The sequence below is a fragment of the Limanda limanda genome, chromosome 1 (assembly GCF_963576545.1).
Source record: "Limanda limanda chromosome 1, fLimLim1.1, whole genome shotgun sequence".
Classification (NCBI taxonomy): domain Eukaryota; kingdom Metazoa; phylum Chordata; class Actinopteri; order Pleuronectiformes; family Pleuronectidae; genus Limanda; species Limanda limanda.
The window spans coordinates 23972104-23999307 of record NC_083636.1 but is presented as its reverse complement, the minus strand read 5'-3'; the positions used below and the strand labels follow the sequence as shown (position 1 = coordinate 23999307).

Here is a 27204-nt window from a genome sequence, read left to right as displayed (position 1 = left end):
GTATATGCAGCCACATATGCAGGTCTGGGCTTGTATTTACAGCATGCCTCCACTGAAATTTGAACTGGGACTAAAAATATCCCAGATGTACCTCAGATTTTTATGAATCATGCTACACCTACTCTCAGCACCTGCTCTCATTTGGATAAACCAACGTCAATGCTTTCAGACACTCGGAGTTGTACCAAGAAATAATAACAGCTTCCTGTAGCTATTCTCAGAGGCTTCAGCTGCATCTGTTTTCTGATCATATTTTATCTCTGATCTTTACATGTTTTACAAATCAGTGCTGAAGAGTGGGTGCATGGTCCCGATGATATGAGCTCCAGGATGTCAGGTTTTTTTTGGACTCATCATGAAGCCAGGCCAATAGCTTGACAAGTAAAAGCATACAGAGCGTCTTATGTTATGATGCTTTCAGGAAACACTTCTTGAACCAAACAAAGTCTGTAATTTGGATGTTATAATCATGTTTGACTTAAGATGCTTTCAAGTTCAGTCACTTTATGTTTTGTGTCTACACACCTGAGACCTCAGCTCTTCTGCTTCAATCAATCTCCTTCTTTAGGTATCTCTTCATGACTGAGGCCACGTCGCCCCCCTCGCTGCCCTCGGCCTCCAGTCGTTCTCCGTGCGGTCTTTCAAACCTGTGTCTTGGTCCCCCACCCTGGGAACTTCCGCCTGAGCTGGATGAATCCGTTTCAGAGCCTTTCCTACTGCGGGTTGAAGGAGGCAGCTCTCCGAAGTGGACGCTCAGCGCCCTCCTACCTCCTCTAACGGAGCCTGCCAGGCTGCTGGTTGACTGAGCTCTCCGGATGGCAGGCAGGATGTCGGATGCTGCATCGTCACCCGTCAGACGACGGTTTTGGAAGACCATGGGTTCCGACCCCAGAGAGGCCTCACCTCCGTCCTCTGTGATGAGACTCCCCAGCATGCACCGCCTTAGTGGCTGCGGGGAGCGCTGGATGGGAGCCGTCACAGAGCGAAGGGATTTGTCTGGGTCCTCCTCAGGGATAGACAAGGAGTGGGGGTGATGGCGAGCAGCGTAGGAGGAAGACAAAGAGGAGAGGTGAGGCAGTAAGGGAAGAGAAGTGAGGGAATCGCTTGAGTTGAAGCGAGAGAGCCTGGCTCCAGCTGTAGAAGCGCCGACAGATGCCTGAGAGTCAGTGATGGAGCGAGAACTGGCAGCGCGTTGCAGGAGTGGGGAAGGTGGTTTGAGGATGCCGGGTCCAGGTCTGTGCTCCTGGAGGTCATCAGGACCAAGAGAGAGGGCTGAGGCTCTACGTCTTAGAGTCGAGGCTCCGGTTGTTTGATAAATCGGCAGGGAGATGGCACTGCCATTGCCATCGCCTGCATCACCGCCCGCTCTGCGCTTTCGAAGTCCCTCGAGCAGCTCCGACAGAGCGGAAGAGGAAGGGGCTCGGCTGAGACTTTTGGTACCAACTCCTCCAGCCTCAGAGCCTTCGTCTTCGGGATCCTCGCATGAACTTTAGAGGAATACAAGAGACACTTCAAACTTAAGTCCATGGTTGCAGCTCCTATGACTACTTTTAGGAATGCAGATAACAATTATTTTCATTACTTACGTTATTTGCTTAAAGGAAACATATTATGCCCATTTTACCGCAGTTGATATGGTTCATTGGGGTCTTAATGAAATGTCTGAAACATATTTTGGTCAAAATACCACAAGGATCATTTAAAACAGAACCCTTTTTCCCTGTCTAAAGCAGCCCTCCTCAGATTGCCATGTTTTGTGTGCCCCCCCCCTCACCCCTCTTCCCTCCTTCACGAGATACAAGCGCCCAGATTTTTAGCCATCCATTACCTAGAAATATGGCTACTGGAGACGAAGATACAATCTTGCAACCATATCTTTTTGAACCAGAGTCAGGTGGGCCGAAGCCTGGCTCCAGGGAGAGACGGCTAACGTTAGTTCGTGAGCTAACCGGGCCGGTGGAGCCGACCGCCGGGCCGGCCCGCGAGCTAATGCTAGCCGTGGAGCCGGGCCGTGTAGCGAGACTATGACGTGTGTTCTGGTCGTAATCCCATTCGACGCCATCTAACGTATCGTTTCTGACATAGAGGTACCACAACAAATCACGGATTTGTTTTTTTCCAGAGTTTTTGGGACGGCAGACATGCCAGATACCCAAATTGACGTGTAGAAGCACTACAAAAGTAGAATTTTCATAATATGTCCCCTTTAAGTCTATGAAATGTCAAAAAAATTAGAGACTGTTCAAGATGCTTTTTTCACTGATAAACAATCCACAACCGTAATATATCTAATTTACTGTCCTATACGACAAAAAGCAAGTTGCCATATTTTACAGGCTTGAACCACACAATGTTTGCCATTTTCCCCTGAAACAATTAATCAATCATCGAAAGAGCTATTGATTAGTTCTGTTTTGACCAGCTTAAAATCATTGCAGCTCTTTAAACATGTGTGAATGCGGACACTGGATATGGGTCCCACCGGAAGCTGTAGGTGCTCATGGTGTCAGCAACAGAGTGGCGGCTGCTGTAGGGAGAGCCAGCACCACGGGACGCTCCTCTTGGAACTCCTAACCATCCACGAATCCCTTCACCAACATCCTCCGTCCAGATAGAACCAACACTGGACACTGAGTCACTGCAGAAGAAGGAAAATCCACAAACTTTAGCTGCAATGGTTAAAGCTACTTTCAGGTTCCATTCCACTCTGGTTTCAGTATTATATCAGCATGAAGACACATACAACTTGCACAATATAGACAATCCATCACTGAGCAGCACAGTGTTATATACATCAAACAGCAGGTTAATGCCATTTGGATCAGTTGTTTGCCATCAGGTTCTTAATGGTGTGTTCAAGAGCTAATGGCATAACTGGAACACGGAAACGATAAGGATTAGAATTAAAGATGTCTTATTATTGTCTAAAACTTTTGCTTTTTTTTAAAGCCAGCAGTGGTCGATGTTTGTAGCCATGCAGGCAGCCATTTTCATTTGTGCTTTTATTCACAACCACTTTAATTAACCTTTATTCACCATGATCGCTGATATCTATGTGTGATGAGATCAGGTAAGAGTCTGACAGGTCAGGAGAAATGAACGGTCAGAGGATCACTCAGGTTGTTTGTTTTAATTAGAGGGAAAACTGCACGCTGCAACCGTCCTTCAAAGATCAGGTCCTTGATCTGCAGTAGTCAACTTTTTGCTGTGTGCACTAATGCCACATTCACATGATATGGGACTGACGGTAGAGATAAGAAGGATTCCCATTCTCATGATCATTGTTATCTTATATTTATGTCGGATTAACTTTGTGACTACTTTGAACACATTTCCGGTTGATTTTATTTGTTAAGATTTTCAACACATACATGTCAGATGAAAATTTAGTCACCCGGTTGTAACCTGTGAACCTTGTAAACCAACGGAGTGGTTTATTGAATGTAATCTAGGTAAACTCTCAACCAGATAATCTGATGATCTTCTTGATCCATAAACCATGTTAGAGATGTCACTGTGTATCCAGATCTCAGTAATACACTTTAAGGTCTGATGCGATGTTCACACACCTGTACAGTAACATAGTGTAAAGTCAGAAAGGTAAACCCACACAAAGACACACACACCACAGAGCTGTGCGCACATGCACGAGGTTCTTACAGTTCCTTCGTTCGAGTGAGGGACTCCACAGCAGTTTGAGTGCTGGAGTAAAGGGCAGAGCGGTGAAAGGTTTAGTTTCAAAGATGGAAGAAGAACTCAGATACTGAGAGTGCTTTAAGTATGAGTGTATTACTATTTATTTGTCTGTTTCACACACACACACACACACACACACACACACACACACACACACACACACACACACACAACACACACAAATATCATTACTGATGCACAAATGTATAAGAAGCATTTTACTGTTGTAGTTAGTAGTAGTAAGTTGATTGTCTACCACTACGTTATGGCTGCAACTGCAGATTGTTTTCATTATGGATTAATCTGCTGATTATTTTCTCAATAATCAGATGCACAAGAAAATAGTGTGTCCCAAAGTGAAAACTTTACAGCCAAACATCAATCCCTCAAAACTTTAGATTAAAAAGGTTTGGCAGACAATTCTTGTATTTAAAAAGTTTGAAATATTTCATGGAAAATGTGTTTTTAAGTTAGTTGATTAGGTGTCTGTCAGTCGACTAATTGGCTGAGACCTACTTGTATGTATTGCACTGTTGCGTAATTTCATCTATAATAAAGCAACATATTGTATAAGCCCCCTCATAGGTTTTATATACTAAAATATGAATTTGTAAAGTAACAAGACACAAAGCTGCTAGATGAATGTGGTGGAATAGAAAGAAATAAAAAACACCTTAAATTTGTACAGTTGAGTAAATGTAGCATTTAGAGATAAAGACATGTTTATTGAGGCAGAGGACAGAAGCCTTGCTGCAGTCAAATACCTTTCAGTGTCACTCTCATCGCTCGACTCCACTTCCTCCAGAGCAGCCTGCAGATCCACGATGCGGCGGATGGACGTCTCGAGGTCGGCCTGTAACACCTGTCTGACCGCGGACAGCTCCTCCACTTGCATTTCCTGTAAGCAAACATTAAGAGATTATAGGATGCATGTCGATACGAGGACAAACAACACCTTCACCTTCAGCGCCTTTGTGTTTTCATCCCCCCGCCAGCCCACAAGGACCCAGAGGCCCAATCCTCCACAGCAATTACCTGCATTCTTGCCCATATTACCTCATCAGTCAAACACTGAATGTCCAGTGCCACGTCCTCTCTCAGAAGCAGCCTGTGGATTGATGTTTGTACCACTCAGGTTATTTAGATGAAAATTGTTTTGTACGCACACTAACACTGGGAGAATAGACACTACTGTATATGCATCAGCAAAAACAGCAGAAGAACTGACACTCATCCTAAACAGGGAGCTAAGTTACATTGGAAAGTGGTTCCTTCAAAACAAGATGGTTCTCAACTTAACTAAAACAAAAAGTATCATCTTCGGGTCAAATCATTCACTTAGAGCAGAGCCACAGCTTAAACTGTGCATAGATGGAACATCCATCAATCAAGTAAAGGTATCCAAGCTACTGGGAGTCACCCTAGATAACAAACTGTCCTGGTCAAAGCATATTGACACTATTGTCAATAAAATGGGCAAAGCACTGGCTGTAGTCAGACGATGCAGAAACCATCTGACACCTGATCTAAGAACACTGGTAGTAAGATCCCTCGTTCTGTCACAGCTGGATTATTGCCAAATAGTATGGGCAAATGCCACCATGAAAGACCTGAATAGATTACAGCTAGTACAGAACAAGGCTGCACGCTTTGCTCTACAGTGTCCTTACAGAACCAGCATACAGAGCATGCATGCCAGTCTCCAGTGGCTAAAAGTTGAAGACAGGATGGCTGCTGCACTTCTCTTATCAACATGGCGCCTCTTGCAGTCTAAAACACCAGCAGATCAGTATAGGCAACTAAATAAAAATTTAGCCTCTCATAACTATGGCACTAGACGAGCAATAGAGGGAAGGTTTTCTCTACCCAGAGCTAATACAAATTTTCTTAAACGTACTGTGGGTTACAGAGCCATGAAGTCATGGAACCTACTACCAACAGAAATTATAAACGTGACACGTAAATGTATGTTCAAAAAGCAAATAATGAAACACTTGGGTACAACATACTTGTGACACTAGATGGTGCTGGACTGTACATAAATGTGTAGGACTCCATTACATGGTTTGACGTTTTCACTTCTATGGAATTACCTATCAGTATTTTATATCATGACAAAGGTAAAACTGCATATAACCACTAACTTATTTTTGATATTTGTAACATATAATTGTATGATCATTATTCAATGTATTTTAACTTTTGATATTTGTAATTTAACGTATGTTTTAAATATTTGATATAGGTATTGTAATGTATGTTTTAAATGTTTGATATCTGTATGTATGTCTTCTATGTGGACCCCACTAAAAGTAGCTCTGTCTTAGGGTAGAGCTAATGGGGATCCTTCTAAATAAACAAATAAATAAACAAAAAATAGAGTGATTTATTAGGTCATCTTGTTTGTTGTTGCTCCTGTCTCTCTCACACATGCCTGCACAGACACAAACTCACACCCACCCACACACTTGTCTAAAGGTCAGTTATGGGGATTGTCATTGACATAAAACAATTCATAGCCCCTTACTGAAACGTTAACCTCCACCTGGTTCTAACCTTGATGCAAAAACCAAGTGTTAACCGTCGAACAACCCTGTGAACAACGATGGTTTCAAACCAATATATGTCCACACAACCATAGAAAGCCCTGCACAAACACAGACACACAGGCACAGACACACACACACACACAAATACATACATACATACACACACACACACACACACACACACACACACACACACACACACACACACACACACACACACACACAAATGCTTCTAGGCTTTCAAAGTTATTGGCTTTGTTGGCTTTGAGGCGACGGGTGTGGGTGCAGTGGTTGTCATAGTGACACATACAGTAAGCATGTATCAGTGTGTGTGTGTGTGTGTGTGTGTGCCCATAACCTTGAGAAGACAATGAGGATTAATCACAGTCAGAGAGAGAAAGCAGGATGAGCTAGAGATGACGTTAAGAAGGTGGGGGAGGTGGGTTGAGGAGGACTGTGTGTGTGTGTGTGTGTGTGTGTGTGTGTATTGTTTTGTGCTAATAGCTGAATAATTATTGAAGCTTTTTCTCCTCAGCTCCGAGGTCACTAAGAAAACTGCAGTGAGCAACATGAAGGTGGTTGAGTCTGTAACTGAGCACAACTGGCATCTTCAGAGAGTAAAAAGGGATAATCTATTAAAATATTTGTGTTTTAATGTGTAAAAAAATATTCTTACAATCTATTCCAAGGACACAGTAGCTCTGTTCATGATTATTTCAGATGCTGTTGTTGTGGTAGAAGTAAGACTAAATAAAAAAAATATCTTTTTTTTTTGTTTGTTTTTTTTTAACAAAGGGAAATTGTGTTTTAATACATTGGGTCCTTTTTTTCTTCAGTCTATTTTTTTTTACCATTTATGATATATTTGGGCTCTCTTGAGAGAATTATGTTGAGATCTGGGAAAAAGAAGATATCAGAACATTGTAAATTAGGAACTAACCAACATTTTATCTAAACAACCTACTTCTGATTTAAAACTTAAAGTGAGTGATGCTAAAATGTCATTTATGGTTCAGTACATAAGCAAGAGGCTGCTCTGTAGACTGCGATGGACAGAACATACAGCTCTTATCAAAACCAGCTCTGACAAAGTTATTTCTAAAAGGTCAGTGGAGGAAGAAGTATTCAGATCCATTACAAATAAATAAATAAAAACAATGAATAACACTGCACAATTTCATATCTTACAGGCTATCTTCCTGGGATCCACCAGAGCCCAACAGTCCCCCTATGAAACCACATTTAAATTCACTATCTAGATTTTTATTTGGATCTGCATTAAATTGCATGTATTCATAAATACCCCAGTACCTTACATAGTCACCTTATCATGCCTGATTTTATCAGGCAATTTCAAAAAAAAAAGTGCCCCAATGTTAAAGAAAGTGAGAAAACTCCTGGATCCACTCCTTAATCTGGATCCACAGCAAAATCTTGTAGATTCTTCCTTTGCTCATGTCCCACCCTTCAACAAAATGACATGGAAATTGGTTGAGTACGCAATAATCCTGCCAACTAACTAACAAACAAAGCAAACATAACCTCCTTGTCGTAGGTCAATATCACTGGAGGTATGGAGATGTCACGTTACCAGTGTTAAAAACTGAGCAGTCAGTCTGGAAGGAGAAATTGCGAATTATCTTCTTTTCTTAAGTTCTTTCAGATGTGCACAGATTCTCGGCTATCTAGATCATGGCTATCCAGAAAGAGCTTAGTCCAGGGCAGTTCTTTTTACAGAGAACAACACATGTCTTTGCTTACTTAGATAAAAACAGGAAAGATGCTCAAAGAATAAAATTGTATTTAGCCAGTTTCTTGGAGAGTGTTGTGTCTTTTCATTTTTATTCATCTACTCTATGTACTACAATACACAATGTTCAATAGATTGCACATAAACCTATATTACCAAGCATGATATGTGATATTTCTCATGTTTGATATGTACTTGAGAGGTGATGGGCCTGAATGTGGTGATGTGTTTGATAGTTGTCCTACGTCGCACTTTAACAGAGGCTCAAAGATAGTTGTCACAGTCTTGTTGCGACCACAGATAGACTGGGACAAAATCAATGTTGAGGATTGAGGAATGACGCACTAATTAGTGCAACACTGCTGCAAAACCTAAATGGTGCTACTATGTGTCTGCTGTCTGAAGGATGCTAAGAATGAAGCTGATGCGGTACAAATGGAGCTTGTCATTGGTGCTCTGTTTAGGCTTTAAGTGGTCAGATGAGGTTGTATAAAGAATGACAGAGTGCATTAGCAGATGACATTGTAGTGGATGACTGGGTCGAACACAAGACTTCCATCCAGAGGACTGGGGTTGGAATTCTACTTCTTGACTTTGTTAAATTATTTTCAAATGTGTCTGTCTAATTATTTTCACTTGATTGGGTTCAGGCAACAAAGCAAGCTGGTAACGTTGCAGAAGCCCATGTGATCTATCCTGTGATTGTCCTGTATCAACTTTGTGTATAACAAATCAAATTTTGATAATTTGCATACATATTAGGTTGACTCTACATGTTCTCACCGTGGTCACAACCTCCGCTCCCCTACGTCATTGTTTACCACGATACCAAGGTCAACACTACAAGGTCAATACTTAATTTAAGACAATTACATACGCTTAAGTGCATTATTAATATTAAATTGCTTTATACATATACACAACACAGATGACCTCTTAAAAGTTAATTGATTATAGTTTACGATAGAGAATATAATTATTTATGATGTTAAGCACCTGTGTCGCTGCAAAAAGTCAGATTCTGTCTCATCCGAGTAAATACAAGAAAATCAGTTCCCTCATATCTCTTTATCAGCTCATTTTATATAGTTCTGACAAGGTCAAACTGCTGAGAGAGCTTCTCCATGATTATCCAGCATGTTTATAACCAAATCATGCCTGATATCATATTTCATAAAGCATGATTACTGGTCTCAATAATAAGGCCATTACAGAGTTTGTAAGTTTGTGTGCTCATGATCTGAAACTTCCTTCCTCCTGCTGCCGTGAACAAACTTAGTTTGATCAATATCGAAAGCGATGTTTTCTAATCTTCCAGGTAGTATACCAGATGTTGTTTTTGTTAATGAGAACAGCAGAAGAGTGACTGCTTTGGAAGTGCGCTATAGTTTCTGTCATAGCCTGGAGGACGTGTTTTTTTTCTTGCCAGAGTTTTTTAAGTACCAGCATCACGTAATTATTGTCCCACAGCTTGTATATGAGTAACGCCTGTTGGGGTTTATATATAGCTGCCTTGGTGGTTCCCAGGTAGTGTGGGGGTGATCTGTCTTCAGGTGAATTCCAAAAGACGTGGGGTGGTGAGGAACTATTCGGCTCATGGAATTCTCTAGATTTCTGGACAAGGAGCCTCTAGTTGTGTGTGTGTGTGCGATGAAGCACTTTTCATCAACTATTGATGTTTTTTTTTTTTTTACAAATATCTGTAAAACACTAAGATCTCAAGGTTTTCAACATTCACCACAGTAAAAATAATGATTATAGATTAGTTTTTAGCATTTATACAGATATTTATCATGTTCTGTCCCACTCAATGTTACCTAACCCACAATAAACACATAAAACAAGGCACTATGCGTCTGAATTCAATATTGATTGGTCAGGATGTGTGCTAATCGATTTATGTTTGAACAGGCTGTTGCTAACTTGAGTGATCGGAAAACATCATGCTATGATGCAGGAGGTTTGTATATATAGAACCTGTCAGTATGCTATTTTGTGTTCAACACATCCATGGAGCCCTTCATAGATGTGCTAAGTGCTGAAATAATTTCTGCCCCTCCTGATGGAAAAAAAAGGTGCGTGTGCCAAAGAAATGTGCTTTGGTTTGAAACAATTATATATTTCACCATGTTTTTTCAGGTTATATACAAACCAAAGTATTAGAGGGACGCTGAATGTTTGAACAACATGTCATGGCAGTCCATACAATGACTGTTGAGGTATTTTAACCCATTAGTGGCATAAGAGGAAAAGGTCAGAACAGGCAGATGATGGCTTTAGGATTCCTCTTCAACAGACCTTGAATATATGTGGCAAATTCAATGATGGAATGCAATACTCTACTATTAAACTCAACTGTCAATGTCATGACGGAGCCACAGGAAAAGTCATGGTACCACCAAGGTCAGTATAGGATTCATCTACTGGTGAACAGTGAACAGTCCATATAACAGTTGTTGTTTAGGAACCAATAGGCACTGAAACTGAAAAATAGAAATAAAACCAACAATGATTATAACTATCACCATGTGTTTCTTCATGGGTGGAGAAAATTCTCCTCCTTCTTCAGTTAAACAAACCATTTAAAAAACCCATGATCTGAAAAGTGCTTCATCATAAAGCTGAAACCTAAATTTATGCTTTGTGTACATGTGGGGCACCACTGAAACCTCAGTGGAGGAGTGCAAGCCAGAAGAGACAGGAACTGCAACATTCGGGTAATCTATGGTCTGATTTGACTGTGGTGAAACTGAATGCAGTAGTGGTTTGAGCATGTTACCATCTCCATGCGTCTACGGCTGCTGTCCTCCTCCCTCTGGCTCAGATCTTCCATCTCCAGCCTCATGTCGTGCAGGCGCTGCTGGTAGTATTGAGCGTTCTCCCTCTCCCGAGCTTCAGCCTGAGCACTTTGCTCCAGCTCCTCTCCCAGCCGCACCACACTGTCCCTTAACCGCAACACCAGCACCTGCAGCATGGAATTGAGTAGGGAGAATTAAACTTCAAACACATTGTTAACAATACAATGTGTTGAAATGGGATACAAATCTGGTCTGACCTCAAACCTCTTGACCTGCCCTCTCTGAAACTCCAGTTTATTCTCCAGGTCACATACACGTGCCTCCTGTTTACTGACAATGCTACGCCCCACAGTGGATGACTCCAAGAACTGCACCCTCGACACTGACTGCTGGAGCTGCATCACAGGGAGGTGGAGAGAGAAAGGAGTGAGCCAAAAACATTTGAGGCAAATTATGCAGCCACAGATCAGTGAGTGTGGCAATGCTCCATCTGAGGCTTGCAGTTTTATTGAGACCTGCAACAAAGAGATGAAATGATCCAGACGTTCATGGCCATCCGGTATTATCCAGCTTCAATAGCACATCTGATCACAAACCTCTAGAGCTGCTTACATTTTCTGATTGCCCAACAAACCTCTTCCTGGAGAGAGTGTCTCTTTTTCTTCACCTCCTCTAGTTCAGCTTGTAGCTCTCTGATCTGAGAGATGTCACTGGAGGACTGAACAAGAGAGTGTGAGAGAGATTGATCAGTGATCAATGAAGGCAGACAGACTAACTGTGAACCTTGCACACAGACTACGTACACACTGCAAGCATAAGTAATCAATTCAGATTTGTTTCTTAATCAGATTTCGTTTTTTATGTAGCTGTTCACATTATCTTTTAAAATCTGGCCAATATCAGACTCCATGGTGAACTGGTCATGGTACTAGTGTGACCCACATGCGGAGAAGAATAACGAGACGCCACTTGCAGCACGCTGTAACGGAAGCAGACATGAGAAGAAGTTGGTAATAAACATGGAGGCCACATAGTGTTTACGGTTTAATTTTCCAGACGAAGCAGGCACATGTGGAAGCAGATGAAGAGTTGAAGAATGAAGAGGAGGAGAGCGGAAAGGTCAGAGGTGTGTGAGTGGTGGGATTGTGACGTGAATGGCTTCAATTAAACAAATTGCTCCAAAATTTCTGGATGTCGAGGGCTACTTTCAACTGCCTCTGTCAGTGCCTCTCCACAAGACTTGCCCGCCACTTCGCCTGCGCATAATCACGAGGAATGACGATCTAAAGTGACATAACAGTCGCAATGAATTCTGATATAGGTCCCATGGCTGTTCAGACTGAGGTTGTATTTCAAAAATCTAATCTGTATATGATTTAAAAACAAAATATGAAAGTGGCCCAAATCTGATTTCATTTCATTTCAAAAACCAGATTCAAGGCACAACCTGTGCAATGAGCGCTTTGTGCTTCTTCATGAGTTCATTGAGGTCTTCCTGGTCCTCCTCAATCCTCTTCAGCAGGTCCACCTTCTCATGCTGCAGCATGGTCAACTGCTCGTCCACCTGGACATACACAGACAGGGGGCGCTGAGGTTATATGCCTTAAAGTAAACCTGCCATTTTCACAGCTTCACTTTGATCAAATCACAAGAGAAGGAATAAATGTGTCGTAAAACTCTGAGCTAAATTTAATTCAGTGAACACGATCTGGTTGGAGTTGGCCTGTGTTTAGTCTGTCAGGCTCCATAGAGGCCAATATGAATAATTAATTTATACATGAGCATATTATAAGAATACATATTTTGTGTGTTTTAACCCTGACTATCCATATCATATCATTTGTAATTGTAAATTAATTTTTTAAGGTGCTATATAGATATTGCTTTTATTATTATTAGATATTGTTTTTTGGTTCATATGTCATTATGTTAGCAGATCCCATGTTCCATAAACACAATAATGGAAACATCAAATCATTGTCACAGCCACACTCACCATGCTCTTCTGTTTGCAGATACTTTCCAGTTCAATCTGAGTGTTCTCCAGCTCCTGGGAGAGGGTCGTCTGAAGGCTCTCGGCCTCGAGACGTCTCGCTTCACTCTCCTCAAGCTAATTGGATATAGAGAGAGAAGAGAGAGTGAGTGGGAGGGGGGGGAAACTGCACACTCAGGTGATTGTACAGTTTATCACGGTTAGGTGTACCTGACAGTGTAGGCGCTCTATCTGCTCCTTGCTGCCGTTGGGGACGTTGTGTCCGGCGCTGTCGACGGTGGCAAGAAGCAGCTGAGTGTCAGCCAACAGGGCGTGAGTCCTCTTCAGGTCTCTCCTCAGCTTCTTCTCCACATCGAAGTCTCTGTGTCCCACCTGCAGGATGAGAGAGCTCAGACTCATCCCTCCATAAAATAGATTACCCTAAAAAAGTTCAGTGTCATACCTGGTAAAAAATTTAATCACACTCTTCAATCTATATGCCTAAAAATACTTCAACTGAGCTATTTGCCAGCTCCTGCACAGATCACTTATCAGCAGTGCAATTACATCCTCATAATGAGAAAGAGAGGATCGCCTCTTGGCTGCATATGCTTGTTTTGTGGTGCCTGTAATGTCGGCATGACGCAGTCATCAGCTAAACAACGTTAACCCACAATGTTAATCATCTATGATGTGACAAATTTGTTTGGACAATCCTTCTGTCAGAATAAACTTCACATAAACTACAACCAAAAGAGATAAAAATATAAAGTATATGTGATGCAGTTTGCATATTTCTGCAATATGAGATTTTATATGAGCAGCTCAGTGTGTGTGTGCGTGTGAGTGTGTGTGTGAGTGTTTGTGTGAGTACCTGGTCACACAGAGTTGCAATCAGTCCTTCCAAATCGTGCTTCTCATGAATCACCATCTGTTTCTCCTCATACTCCTGCTCTAACTGCATCTCCAGCTGCCTCAGCTACACACAACACATACACACACAACAAAAACACATAATGAATGACCAGTCTGAATGAGTTTTTATCGTCCCCGGCAGAAAATGTTCCCTGCAACCCGATGCATAATGATAGGCATAAAAACATCATCATCTGTAGAAGGGTATAAAAATAAACAGCACAAAATAACGGCGGAGTTTGGTGCTTTACACTTTCTGCCAGAGGGATGAAGTCCTTCATCAAGGACACCAAGAGGACACACCACTGAGTGTGACCTTCCTTTCAACCAGCAGGTCAAATACTATGTCCACTAACTTTCCACATATCTAATGTGTTAATCATATTCTGTGCTTTGCCACATCAGGAAGCTCTAGACGGTTCTAGAAGCCTGTTACACTTTGGATCTGGCTCCAAGTAATTACACAGACACTTATTTCATCTTTCATTCACTATCATATTAGACTGACTGACTTGACTGATTTAAATCAAACCAACATTTTGCTAAAGTCAAAAAATCAGCCACAGTTTTTGTGGGTTGGGGTTTACAGGGGGTTACATCTTTATGTCCCATCATTGATGTAAAAGTAAGAAGCAAGGCTAACTCAGATTAGTAATTTTAATTATAAAAAGGCACAACTCCACTACCTGATTTAAATACACAGTGAGGTTTCTTCAAAAAATTCGAAGCCACTTTATGTATAACTCCGGGGGGAGCTTAAGCTATTTTCAATTAGATATTACTTTCAGCTACTTTCAGACTGGTTGCCATGGAAATACAGAATAAAAAAAAATTCATGAAAGCCAGAGTATCAAAAGCCACTACTTGCCTGCTTGATTAACTGTAACCATGTGTTACTTGAGAAAGTAAATGATCACAGATGGATGGACGGACACAATGATCACTATATTCCCTGTTTTATATGGGGAGGAAAAAAATCTTGAAAAATATGACGGCTACTCAACCTCTACCAGGTTCTGTCACTCTTCTACTATTACAGATTTAGAAATTATTATTGCGATTACAATATAAGCAGCATAATAGGAAAATCATTTTAATCCACATTACAGCAACTTCATTTAAATTTCATAATTTCAGCTGTTAAACAAATGTGGAGTCAAATGCTTGTTTCCCTCTTTATTGTGGAATAGAAGAATAAATTGGAATAATAGTGAAATATAACATAATGGTGAACTACAAGTGGCCTCTAACTTAGCAATGTTCAACAGTACAGTACTTATATAAAAGTACGTTTACATTACAGACCGCTGGTTTAAAGCAAAATGCATGTTGGCAATTTCCAATATGTGCAAATATACTTGGCAATAAAAATAATTCTGATTTTGATTCTGATGATAGAATACAGAGTCAGCACCATACTGACATAAGCAAGTCCGATAACATGCTTGATAAAAAAACGGCAGGCTTTATAGACTGAGTAGGGACCAGTAATCTCTGTAGGGCAGTGAGATATGAATGGTACTGTGATGTCATGACAATGATTGGATTGTGCCACACCCACCCGTCTCTGAGAGGACTTGTGCACATCCTCTAGCTCCTCCTCTTTATCTTCCTGTTCTTTCTGATGCATCTGCTTCATCCTCTCCATCTCCATCTCAAAACGCATGTGGATCTACCAGAGAGAAGAGAGAGGAGGTGAGAATGGCAACGCTGGGTGAATGGATCTGAGTGTGTGTGAGTGCACTGTACGGTACCTGCTGCTGCTGTCGTATGTTGGCAGTGAGCTTGGTGACTTCCTCCGTCCTCTCGCTGGCCTGGCTCTCCAGGAGTCTGAGCTGTTTCTTGAGGTCAGGCAGTGAATCTGAGGCCAGGTCCACGGGCAGGCTGAGGTCACGGATCTGGGCGCACAGCTCCTCCTTCTGCTTCTGCAGTCGACCCACCTCTGACTGGCTCTCCTGCACACACCCACACACACACGCAGAGCCTTGTGTTAGTGGCATATTAAAGTCATGCTCATCCTCCAACTTAGAAATTCTCTTTTTGGCCGGTGGTTACATCAGCGTCTCCAGAGCCGGTGAAGGTTAAATGGCCTAATCTTGCTTGAATTGCTTTGGCAGGTTTTGGCCACATGGGAGATGAAACTGAAGATTGCTCCAAGACAGACATAAAAACAACCTTAACCGAGTTACAGCACAGTTTCTTGTGGAAACAATCTGGTTCTTAACTGGACAACAAATACTGCCATTATTTAACAGAAGGTTGTTGCACACTCATTTATTGGAGAGTGACTGAGTAATATTGTTTGTATTAACACAGGATCAAATGACTAATTATAATGTGAGTAGGGTGCTTGTAATGAAGATTTCCATATGGCCTTGGTTTGTACCTCTTATGTATACAAGCAAACATTTTAGATGCTGTGGTAACCATCAGCTTGTTAAACCCTGTTAACTCCGACTGTGTCTGACGTCACCTCCCTATCTACTTCTTACAATACGATATTAAGACTTTGCCATTTCTGAGTGACTGAATATTTGTGTGTAAATGTATCCACGTGTCCACTTGAATTTATCCATTGGAAATTCACACAAATTCACATATTTCTTTTCCCAATATTCGGAACATCCATTTAAATTTGTGACCAATTTGGAAAGAAACTTGACAATAAGTGTAACTTGTTGAAAAGATTAAAGGTTCAGTGTGTAGGATTTGGGTGAGAGGGATCTATTGGCAGAGATTGAATATAAAATAATCCTAGTGATGTTTTCACCAGTGTGTTTCATATAAATTGTACAAAGTGTTGTTTTCTTACCCTAGAACGGATCCTTTATATTTAAATACTTATATTTACATCGGGAGCAGTCCTCTCTACGGAGGCTGACATGTTTTTTTTTGTAGCCCAAATCTTTTTAAGACAAATGAAGGCGACCACAGGTTTTCTTTCGTGTTTAGAAGGGGAGGGTGAGGTGAGGGGTGTTCAGCAGCAACATGCTACTTCACCACTAGATGTCACTACATTCTACACACTGAAACTTTAAAAAATACAGGAACATTTCCTTTTTTTATTCTGGATTGCCTGTAGAATATCAGTTTAACCTTCAGTTTGGGTGAATCATGTGTTAAATGTACTGTGGAGTGCACACAGTTCCCCTAACATGACTGTCTCATCAATCTACAGTGAAATCTGCATCATTTAACTGCAGCGACAGCGTGTCATGAATCAACTGTGACAACCATCATTTCCACAATAGATTATGTGCTCTTTTCCATGTTTACTTGATGAATGACGGCCATTGACATTTGACCTTAAAGCAGCCTATTGTATCATCAGTGCTTTTCTTTGTTAATGTCAGCTGTTTGTTCCAACAGCAGGATCACAGTCTGACACACTAATAGCTAATTGTGTCAATATGCTATTAACACCGGTGCACTACAGCAGTGAATAGTGTGAAGTACTGTTATTTTGAACTTGCTATTCATCAATTTGACAATGGAAGATGAGTCCATACATGGTCCATGCTATTTCCGAGGCACATTTCCTGCATGACATGAGTTTGCATAAACAAACACATAGAAAATACTGATGAATACAAACCTGCAAGTTGCGGCGCAGGGTGTATATTTCAGAGCCCAGAGCGGCGTTTTCCTGACAGGCTTTGTCCTTCTGCTCTCTCTCAATGTCAGCTTCCTTCAGAGCCTGAGTCAACTCATTGTCAAACCTGAAAAAATACAAAGAAACAGCAAGAGCAGGCAGATGCTTTAGGTAAAATAATGTATATAAAATAGCAAAAATACTGCATATTTGTTTTTCAACAGTCCAAAAGTATGGACCCTCTGAGGTTCGATCTATTACATTATTTTTAATTCCTAGAAATAAAATTTCACATTCAGATTTTGAATAAGCTCCTTCGTCCTGGTCATCGGCAGTGAAGTTGTTTGCAGAAAAAAACAGCTTCGGAGGGGCGATGTATATTTTTCACATAATTTGCAGAGAAATTTGCTTTCCATTCCACATTTTTGTGGTCAATTTGATCAATCAGCGCTACAAGTTAATCAACTGGAGATTCCCTTTCCAAGTAATGCGCCCACCAAGTATGGTGAGAATCTGTCCATGCGTTATTTAAGTCAGTGCCCTCTCTGTTTTTGGTTTCCACCACCTCCTGAGGCAAATATGTGTCTCTTTAAGCTGCTTAAAGCTGCACTATGTTCACCAGCTGCTCCCTGACTGTGTGTCTATCTGCTGCTTGCTGCTGAGCAGGTAGTGTACAGTTATTTACTCTGAGTAGTTGAAAACAAGTCTGTGAGAGCAGTGACAGTGAAACCAGAGCAGTAAACAGAAAAACAACGAGCTGGAACCCACTGCGAAGTTCTGTGAAGCTGAGATTTTGACATTTAATACATATAAATATTCAAAGATAGGGCATATTGTACACTAACATTTCCTGGCCAGTTCAATTTCATATCAGTGTGTAGATATTTGTGACAATTTTAACTTTCAGTAGATATATTATCTCATCATCAAACAATCAAACAATGCCTTTTCTCCTCACAGTGCGTACGAGGCAGGATGAGATGATAAAGCAATAAAATGACGTGACACTTAAAAAGGAACAGGTGGACACACACCTTCTCTGTTTGCGGTCCAGCTCATGCATGCGACTCTGCAAGCTGTCAGTGAGGACTCGGGCATCCTGAAGGTCAGAGGTCACGCGGCGACAGTGACGTTTTAGTTCAGTCCCACTCCTCCTGGACTGTTCCAGCTGGGCCTGCAGGGTCGCCACCTAAACACACACACACACACACAAGTTGATACACAGGGCCGTTCTCTACAGATATTTAATCTCCCATCCACGTTGCCCTGCACGTCAGAGTGTCCTGCCTCACCTTGGTATCGAGCTGCTGTCGCGTCTGTCTCTCAGTCTCCAGTTTTTCCTCCGTCTGCTTCAGTCGTCTGCGGACAAACTCAACCTCAGTCTGGCAGCACTCCAGCTGCATGGCCAGCTCACTTTCTGTGGGGGAGGTGAAGGATGTGACTCTGTCAGGGGTGATGGTGAAGGTCACATTTAATCAGGTGACACTTCTGTTTGTTTTCTTGCAGCTAAGCTGTTGAAGATGTAATTAATTCAACAATGTCGGCTGATTGGGTAATGCCAAAAAACGAATTTGAACTCAGACCAGTGTGGGTGTGTCACTGCTAACTTGTCCCTAATCACTATGCAAGTAAGGAAACCATCTCTTCCTCTCACAATTTATTTTGGTGAGGCAGCACTTCATTTTTGTTTGTCTTTGTAATCTTATGAAACAGAGATATTCCAGGAACTGCAATAAAGCCATTTACTCATGTAGCTTGTAAAGACAAAACAGTTCAATGACCACATCACTTTTTGGACACTTTTCTTGGCCTTTCGATCCCTCCCTTTAGTGGACAGCTGGGGCTCAGGAGTTACAGCGGGTCGTCCACTAAACAGAAGGTTGGCGGTTCATTGCCCGTTTCCCCCAGAATATTTTAAACATTGAAAATACCCTTATTGCTGCTGAAAGGTTTATATCTGCTCTATTATCAATCAACACTGCAGAAGCTTTTATATTACAGGAACACTGAGCTCCAGAACCAGTGATGCACAGGTTTGTGCAGTTTTGCAAGCAAACCTCAACAAAGAGTTCCTGCATGAGGTCGATTGTAGACATTTTTGTTAACAAATACCAATTGCATTTTGAATCCCTCCACGTTTCCCCTGGCAATTGCAGAAGCAGACTGGACAGGTTTAGGTTTAGTTTTCTATGTTCTCTCCTTCTTGTGCAGTCAGAGTGAGTGTAGCCCTTTACCTGTCGCTGCTCCTCTGTGACTCTCAGCGATCTGAACTTTCTGTTTCTCCTCCTCCAGATGCTTCTCCAGTGTTTCCATTGTGACTTTACATTGGTCTACACGAGCCTGATGTTTGAAGAGAAAGACATGTTTGACAGTGAAGATGATGTACTAGTGTCGAGTAACAGACATGTATGTACACAAGCAATGCTGCAAGTTAAAGCAGGGGGTTAAAAGGGAGGACATAAAGAGTACTTTATGAGTAATAGATTACTTCTCAGCCTTTTCTACCTGCAGCTCTTTGTTCTCTCGGCTGAGACGAAGTCTCTCTGACCTCTCCACATCCAGTGCCTGTCCCACCGCATCGCCACGGAAACGCTCGTCACTTAACTCAGACGTCACAGCTGTAATCTGCACACATAGATCAGACAGCATGAGTGTGTGTGTCTGTATGTGTGTGTGTGTGTGTGTGTGTGTGTGTGTGTGTGTGTTGGTGTTTGCTGCAGCATTAACCTTGGTCTCCAGGCTGTCTGCAGTCTGCCTCAGCTCGTTCCTCTCCTTCTCTGATTTCTCCAGACGTCGTCTCACAGTGGAAACCTCATCCTGACAAAAAGCAGAAGAGCATCTCACAGCAACTGACGACACAAACTGTATCTACATCTAATCATCAACTGTGACGGCAGTCGACCTGTTGCTCACAGAGATCACCTGGCAGTGTGCTATATCTGACAGTGTTTATGCACAATGCATGATGATGATGATGTGCTTGTTTGTGTGTGTGTTTGGTTGTACCTCTTTAGCCCTGATCCTCTCATTGTCCATGTTGACATCGAGCAGAGGACGAATTCGACAGAAAAGTTTCCACCAGCTCCACGTGGACACGACCCTCAGAACCCGCAGGTTCCTCTGCAGACAGCTGACCGCCATCTGGTGGACCTGGAGAGACACAGAGACACAGAGACACAGAGACACACACACACACACACACACACACACACACACACACACACACACACACACACACACACACACACACACACACACACACACACACACACACACACACACACACACACACACACACACACACACACACACACACATATATATAAGATAATCCAAGTGATGTTTTGTGTGTTTCATCTAAATTGTACAAATTGTTGTTTTGTTAACCTTAGAATGGGCCCTTTATATTTTAATACTTTACACTGGTCAAACTCATGACCTTTTGAGTTTTATGACAACTGAAGGCTTCTTTCATGTTTGGAAGAGGAGGGTGAGGTGAGGGGTATTCAGCTGCAACATGCAACTTCACCACTAAATTCTACACACCTTCAACTTTAGGTGAAAAGCTGCTTTTGTTATGTGCGTTCTGTGTCATAAATACACATCTGGCATTTATTACAAACAAAACAGCTTGAAATTGGTTGAAACTCTGTTGAGTTCCGAAACTTTTAATTGTGCAAAGACATTCTGTCTCACATGTGAATTAAGAAGACGTGGCTACACGTACCAAGTCAGCCCAGGTCACATTCAAGATTCATCCTTGAGGTAAAACATCAACATGATGCAGTCTGGTTAAATTGAATTGTGTTCTATTCGATTGAGTTTCAGAATTAAAGCAACATGTCACAAATCTTTTGTTTTTAGTTAACCTTGCAGGGTTGTGACCTACTGGAGGTCAGTTATCACTGAGATCGCATCACTCTGAGAGAGAGGGAGCGTGTGAGCATGTGTAACAGAGAGAGAGAGATAGGGAGCGGACAAAATATATATATATATGCATATATATGTCATTTTAAATTATAGAGCTGTCCTTGCAATGACATCCTCCCCTGCGTACAGAGCGACACTGACCTTGAGTTTGCGGTACTTTTGGCGGGCCAGGTGTCCCGAACAGGAAGCCTGTAGATTCAGCAGCCAGCCGGTGACCTGCTGGTCCCTCTGCTGCTCCAGGTAGCGCAGCACACCTCGCTTCATAAACACCTGAGGAGCAGGAAGAAGATCCATGAGTCAAATCAGCTGCACGCATGTTCCACTCTCTTGATTAAACGTGTTCAAACATGTGCTCACCCTACTAGCCCCCACGACTGTGCTCTTTCTTTCCAGATCCAACTCCACCAGCAGCTCCTCCACTGCCTGAGATGCAGAGAGGGAGAAGAACAACTTAGTGATTTCTGATGAAGATAGCAGACATGGTTGTTGTGTGAGAGTGCGAGGTGCCGTGATGTGCCATCTGACCTTTCTCTCATCATGGCTGACAAACATTGAAGCATAACGTTTCATAATTGGAGGAGACAGCGCCTGGAAATGGCACCTGAAGTCACTCAGAGTCATGTGGTCTGGATAACCTGTGGAAGAGAAGCAGACAGAGAATGAAATCCAGAATTTAGATCCAGAATATTTTTGAGCCTATAGATCTGGAAGGGTTGAGAAAAGTTTGCTAAAACATTGAAGGTAGAAAAGTGTGTGGATGATAAAACCAGCTGCTGTGTGGGATGAATCTTTTTTTTTATCCCTGTAGAATCAGTAGCAGCACTAAAAAATTAATTAAGAGAAGATTTACTGAACTTGAACAAAGCTATAAGGAGACAGTGGATAATAATGAAATAAACACAGGGGATACAAAATATTATTGTAAGACACAAACACAACCTCTTCTGTTTGTTCGACACAAACTGTGCAGGTTGCTGTGATCCAGTTCACACATGCGACTTTGGAGAGAAGACCAAACTGAATTTTGAAAATGAATTCATGACCAATATAAGAAGACATTTAACACACTGAACTTTGCCGTTGCTGTCAGTAACTTGTTGTTGTACGACTAGTAGATTATAGTGGTTTCAGAAGGCAATCTGTTACACAACTATAATTATTGTAAATATAATTGTTATAACTATTGTCTTGTTATTGTCAAAAGTCTCTCGATCAAAACAAAAAGAAAAGACAGAGTTGGTGACATGGTAAATGGTTTTGTATTCATATAGCGCTTTTCTAGTCTTGATGACTACTCAAAGCGCTTTACAGTACAGTTTTACTTTCACCGTTTCACACACACATTTATACAGTGCATCTAATCACAGCACTTTGTTATTCCATGGGGGCCATTCAGGGTTCAGCATCATGCCCAAGGACACTTTGGCATGCAGATGGGTCAGATTGGGGATCGAACTGCAGACCTTCAGGTTGGAGGACGACCACTCTACCCCTCAGCCGCCCCCATGGCTCAGGGAGAAGAGTGGGTCGTCCTGTAACTAGAAGGTCGGCCAGTCCGCATACGTCCTTGGACTAATGGATGAATGTAGTATGACCTGTAAAGCGCTTTGAGTGGTTTACAAAAAGCTGTATAAATACAGTCCATTTACTATTATCTTCAGCAGCATTGTTTTCACTGCAGTCTGTTTAACCTTGACTTTTCTTCTGCCTCAAAATCCTTTTCACTACATATAAAAGCACGAATACTTTGGCCTGCAGAGTCATAATAATACAGGTCAAATGAATATTGTATGACTCCAGACTATCACCGTTATGTCGGACTATGCCTCAACAGACTGAATGTTGGCCTAAACACAACCTGAGTTTAAAACACGGTTAACTTCATAAATCAGCATCGGCACAAAATAGATACAAAACACATCCATACAAGAACTGCTCCCTGATCGGTACTATGGTTGAAACTTCAATGCTATTATCTATTACTTTTAATCTGTGGTTCACTGGCTCCTTTTTTCTCTCATCTGTACGGTGCCAGTCCAGATTAGAAAAGAGTTCATTGGGGAAATGCGGAGCATGGACCTAAATGGCCAAATCTGCTGAGTTGGAAGTAAATCTCACTCAGAGGTAGAGTATGGGCTGCTTCGGCTTCTAAGGTCAGTGAGACTGAATTGAATTTGTTTTTTATATTAACAATCGAATCAAACATCTTATGAATATTCTTTTTTTCTTAGGACAAAGGTTTGTGCATGAGTCTATGCCTGGTAGACTTCATTTATTTCAACCCAACATACTCTTTTTCGCCATTTTAACAGTTTCTCGGTGCATGTATTAACACCTATACCAATCATATAATCTTCATGTTTTACATTAAATATCTCTTTATTTATCATATTCAGTGTTTAAATATATAAAATATGGTATATAAGTAAATAAAATCTAACAGTTGAGTTAAACTGTCTTCTTAATCATTCAGTAACTGTTTACATACAGTCAAAGATATCATATGGTTAGTTATTGCCACTGACCAATGCATTAATGAACAGTAGAATAGAGTATGCCTACAACAGCATCATGAACGCCTTGGAGAATAAGCGCACATAATTAAGTGGTTCATCCTCTCACTGAATATCATGTAATATCAATTGTCTCCTTCCCATGACGAGAAAAGATGTGTTCTTACAGGGGATTTGAAAAAAAGCACATTGTGGTTGGCAGCCCAAACCAAAAGTGTGTCCATATATCTAAATGAATATGTTTTACATTGAAGAATTCCATAGTGAGTGTGAAGGCTACCCAGCAGACTAAAGTAATGACATTAAGGAGATAAGTTACGCTAAATCAACAGCACAAAGCATTAATCCAGGAGCATGACTTATTAAATCGTGCACAAACATTTTTATTCTGTGACACCTCTGGGATTCTGTACATTGTAACGCGCTTTGAACACTTATTGATTCTCTGTATTCTGCTTCGAACTGCTAAACCAGCTCCCCAGTGTGACCTCTGACCTGTGCGGTAGAGCTGCAGGGCCTGCAGGATCTGTGTGGAGTGCAGCTGGACTCTCAGAGCCGGGACGTCTGTATTTGCACTCACACACTGCAGGAACACCGGCCTGGCTCGACGAATCAGGTTCACCAGAGCATCCTGTCGGGAGGGGCCGGGGACAGACAGACTGAATGCACAGAAACTTTGGAAATGTTCTTAAGGACAGCAGGCATGCAGCGGTGCACTTACGGCCTGTAGTTTCACTGCAATACACTGGGAGTGCCGCCGTATGGCTGCCATCCCCCCGCTGAACGTCTTCCTAATGGTGCCGTTCCTCTGCAGAGAGCGCTGGCTGCCGCCCTCCAATCCCCCCAGACCTCGACACAGAGGGGTAAAAGAGGTCCTGGGGGTAAACATGGCTTTCACCACCCCTCTGCAGAAAAATAGAGAGAGGAGTTGGCTGTCACATTTGTTTTACAGTCAACAGATGCAGTAATCAGATTTGTTAATGCACACCTTGTGTTCAGAGCTGTCTACCACTGATCCTGCCGACTGACGATTATTAGTTTATTTTGATATATGTATTACTTCTGGTTTTGTTGCGGTAGCAGTGTTATTTGATACATGTTTGCGGAGAGTGTTTTAAACTGGATCACAATCTGAATCTACAAGTGTGTATTTACAATTTCAACAGCAGAACACAGTGAATGTGTATTGAGATGGACAACGTGTACTGAGATGTGTAATTGTGTGCAGATTAGCAGGAGGAGAAAATGTTCATACACATCATTTACACCATTTCACTGGCCCCGGGTGACATAAACATCTAATCACGTCTATTCCCGTCTTTCGCATCCTGAATAATTTGCTTTGTGTCTGGTGTGAACACAGCATAGTCCAGTGATTGATGCCAGTACGTCTGTGGGTACAGTGCTCACATAGCTTATTTGGTAATATGATGCCAGTTTTTTCCCTCGGGCAGGAGGCTGCGGGCCATCAAGACCAAAACCTCCCGCCACAAGACCAGCTTCTTCCCGACTGCAGTTGGCCTTATCAACAAGGCCCGTGACCCCCACCTGACTCGGACTTTTATTCCGCCCCCACACCTCTAGGATGTGTTAAATTAACACATTATATCAAATCATATTATATTATACTGCATTACATTGCATATTGCAATATGACACTGTTAACTGTTTTGCATTTAGCATTTCACTTTTTACTTCACTTTTTATATTTTTTATATATTTTTATTCAGAAATGTTTATCTCAAAATAAATGTTACTTTGTATAAATATTGGTAAAAAGTGAGTAAATAAGAAGTAAACAGTGAGTAAATATATACTGGTTTCCCATGTTGTATAGTTGCATGTAGGTTGCATGTTGTATTTATTGCATTTTTATGTTTCTATGTTCATTGTTTGCACCAATAACCAGAGCAAATTCCTTGTATGTGTGAACGTACTTCGCAATAAAATACTTCTGATTCTGATCTGATTCTGAAATCAGGGCTAAAAAATGGGGCTCAAGTTGTAGCACACCCTGAAGGCCTGAATCCAAATAGCAACATATACTTAAAATCCCCTAAAGCATGATGGGAACTCGAGAATTAAGATTTCCAGACCAAGTTCCTAGCAGTACAAACATATACAGGCTTGTCCAGATACCTTTGGCCATTCTGTGCTTCTCTCACACATACTGTGAGACAGTGACCCTAGCCTAGACCCTATTGGGGGAAATGCAAATCTTTCCGGTTGCAGGTGTCAACTCTGTTAGACGTGGCATGACCGTGTCTCAGCATTCTGCATCCTAGGCCTTTCAGACAGACTCACATGGTGGAGTTTTGCAGCAGACAGATGGCGTTGAGAGCAGATGGGTTGTTCTGGATCAGACCGAACCATCCAGTCAGGTCGTAGCGGACCGGGTCACAGCCCATCAGGTGGTTCACCTCACACTGCAGCGGCTGCTCACACTGACGCACTGCAGGGGCATACCAGTCTCATTATCCAACGCTGAATTAACACTTTTACATACTCCTACACACACTGGGAGAGACTCTGTGCTTGTGATGTGTTTCTAGTTTTTTCTTCTTACCAGTGTTGCTGTAATACTGGCAGACTCTCTCCAAGGCATTGTTCTCACTGGGGGCTGGTGTCACCATCTCCTCATCCAGAACCCATAACAGACCTCTGGGGTCTCCATCTGCCGCCCGGACCTTGAACACACACACACCAAGGCACACACACACACAAAGATACACACATTAGGATTTCAAGTGAGAAATAAACATGTTCCACTCAGTAGGAGATAAAGGCTGGTACTGTTTTTATATATGTGGTTGAGGTCTGCAGTCCTGATGGCTTTTTGGGAGAAAATTTGCTCCGAATAAAATAAGTGTTTCTCTGTTCCTCTGAAAGAGAGACTTTATTACAATCTGACACTTGGAAAATCAAGCCGAGTGAAAAATGCAAAAGAAGTCCCTGCTCAGAAAAAAATGTCTTCATCTTTCCAACAAACTTGACAAACATCCTTAAAACAGGATCATTGTTGAAAAATATGTAAAAAATCATGGTTATTTCATCAGACAGCACAACCGAGCAAACAGACCTTCACCTACCATATTATTTGTGTTATCCCAGCCAAGGTTTACTTAAATGGTCCAATAATGCAAATTTTTCCCTAAGGTGCTTTTCAATCTGTACAGTACATAAAAAAAACCACATTCTATACAAAGACTTTAAATTTGGATGAGAAGGAATTAAATGACCCAGAAGTGTTTTCCCATGACCGACAGATAGGTGCAACAGAGACAACACCAACATATTATATATGGATTGGAAAGAAAATAGAAAATACAAACAAAATCCGGATAAGATTATGTAGCTGTACCTCTCACACACTGAGTGTTAGCTGTGTACCTGTGGAGGCGCCTGGTCGATGGCACACACTGCCTCAGCGGGGGTGCTCTCTGGACACTCAAACTCCACTGGAATCCTCTCCTGTAACAGACAACAACA

At 41.8% G+C, this 27204-nt stretch overlaps 1 protein-coding gene across 1 annotated transcript in view; it reads right to left on the bottom strand.

Moving 5' to 3' along the window:
• Positions 1-547: 547 nt before the first annotated feature.
• The window catches only part of LOC133008570 (unconventional myosin-XVIIIb-like), a 42162-nt gene continuing 15505 nt past the window's right edge, over positions 548-27204 (bottom strand). Inside the window, exons 15-42 of the mRNA XM_061075808.1 lie at positions 27106-27186; positions 26282-26402; positions 26020-26167; positions 24437-24620; positions 24211-24346; positions 21728-21837; positions 21560-21625; positions 21344-21472; positions 20279-20422; positions 20000-20089; positions 19778-19897; positions 19507-19612; positions 18565-18689; positions 18307-18461; positions 17276-17399; positions 15435-15635; positions 15242-15352; positions 13640-13744; positions 12997-13158; positions 12790-12903; positions 12241-12357; positions 11428-11511; positions 11051-11188; positions 10775-10960; positions 4461-4594; positions 3661-3702; positions 2483-2638; positions 548-1487 (exon numbers count right to left, since the gene is read on the bottom strand). Coding sequence (XP_060931791.1) covers positions 548-1487; positions 2483-2638; positions 3661-3702; positions 4461-4594; positions 10775-10960; positions 11051-11188; positions 11428-11511; positions 12241-12357; positions 12790-12903; positions 12997-13158; positions 13640-13744; positions 15242-15352; positions 15435-15635; positions 17276-17399; positions 18307-18461; positions 18565-18689; positions 19507-19612; positions 19778-19897; positions 20000-20089; positions 20279-20422; positions 21344-21472; positions 21560-21625; positions 21728-21837; positions 24211-24346; positions 24437-24620; positions 26020-26167; positions 26282-26402; positions 27106-27186 — 4329 coding nt within the window. The remainder of the gene's footprint in view (positions 1488-2482; positions 2639-3660; positions 3703-4460; positions 4595-10774; positions 10961-11050; positions 11189-11427; positions 11512-12240; positions 12358-12789; positions 12904-12996; positions 13159-13639; positions 13745-15241; positions 15353-15434; positions 15636-17275; positions 17400-18306; positions 18462-18564; positions 18690-19506; positions 19613-19777; positions 19898-19999; positions 20090-20278; positions 20423-21343; positions 21473-21559; positions 21626-21727; positions 21838-24210; positions 24347-24436; positions 24621-26019; positions 26168-26281; positions 26403-27105; positions 27187-27204) is intronic.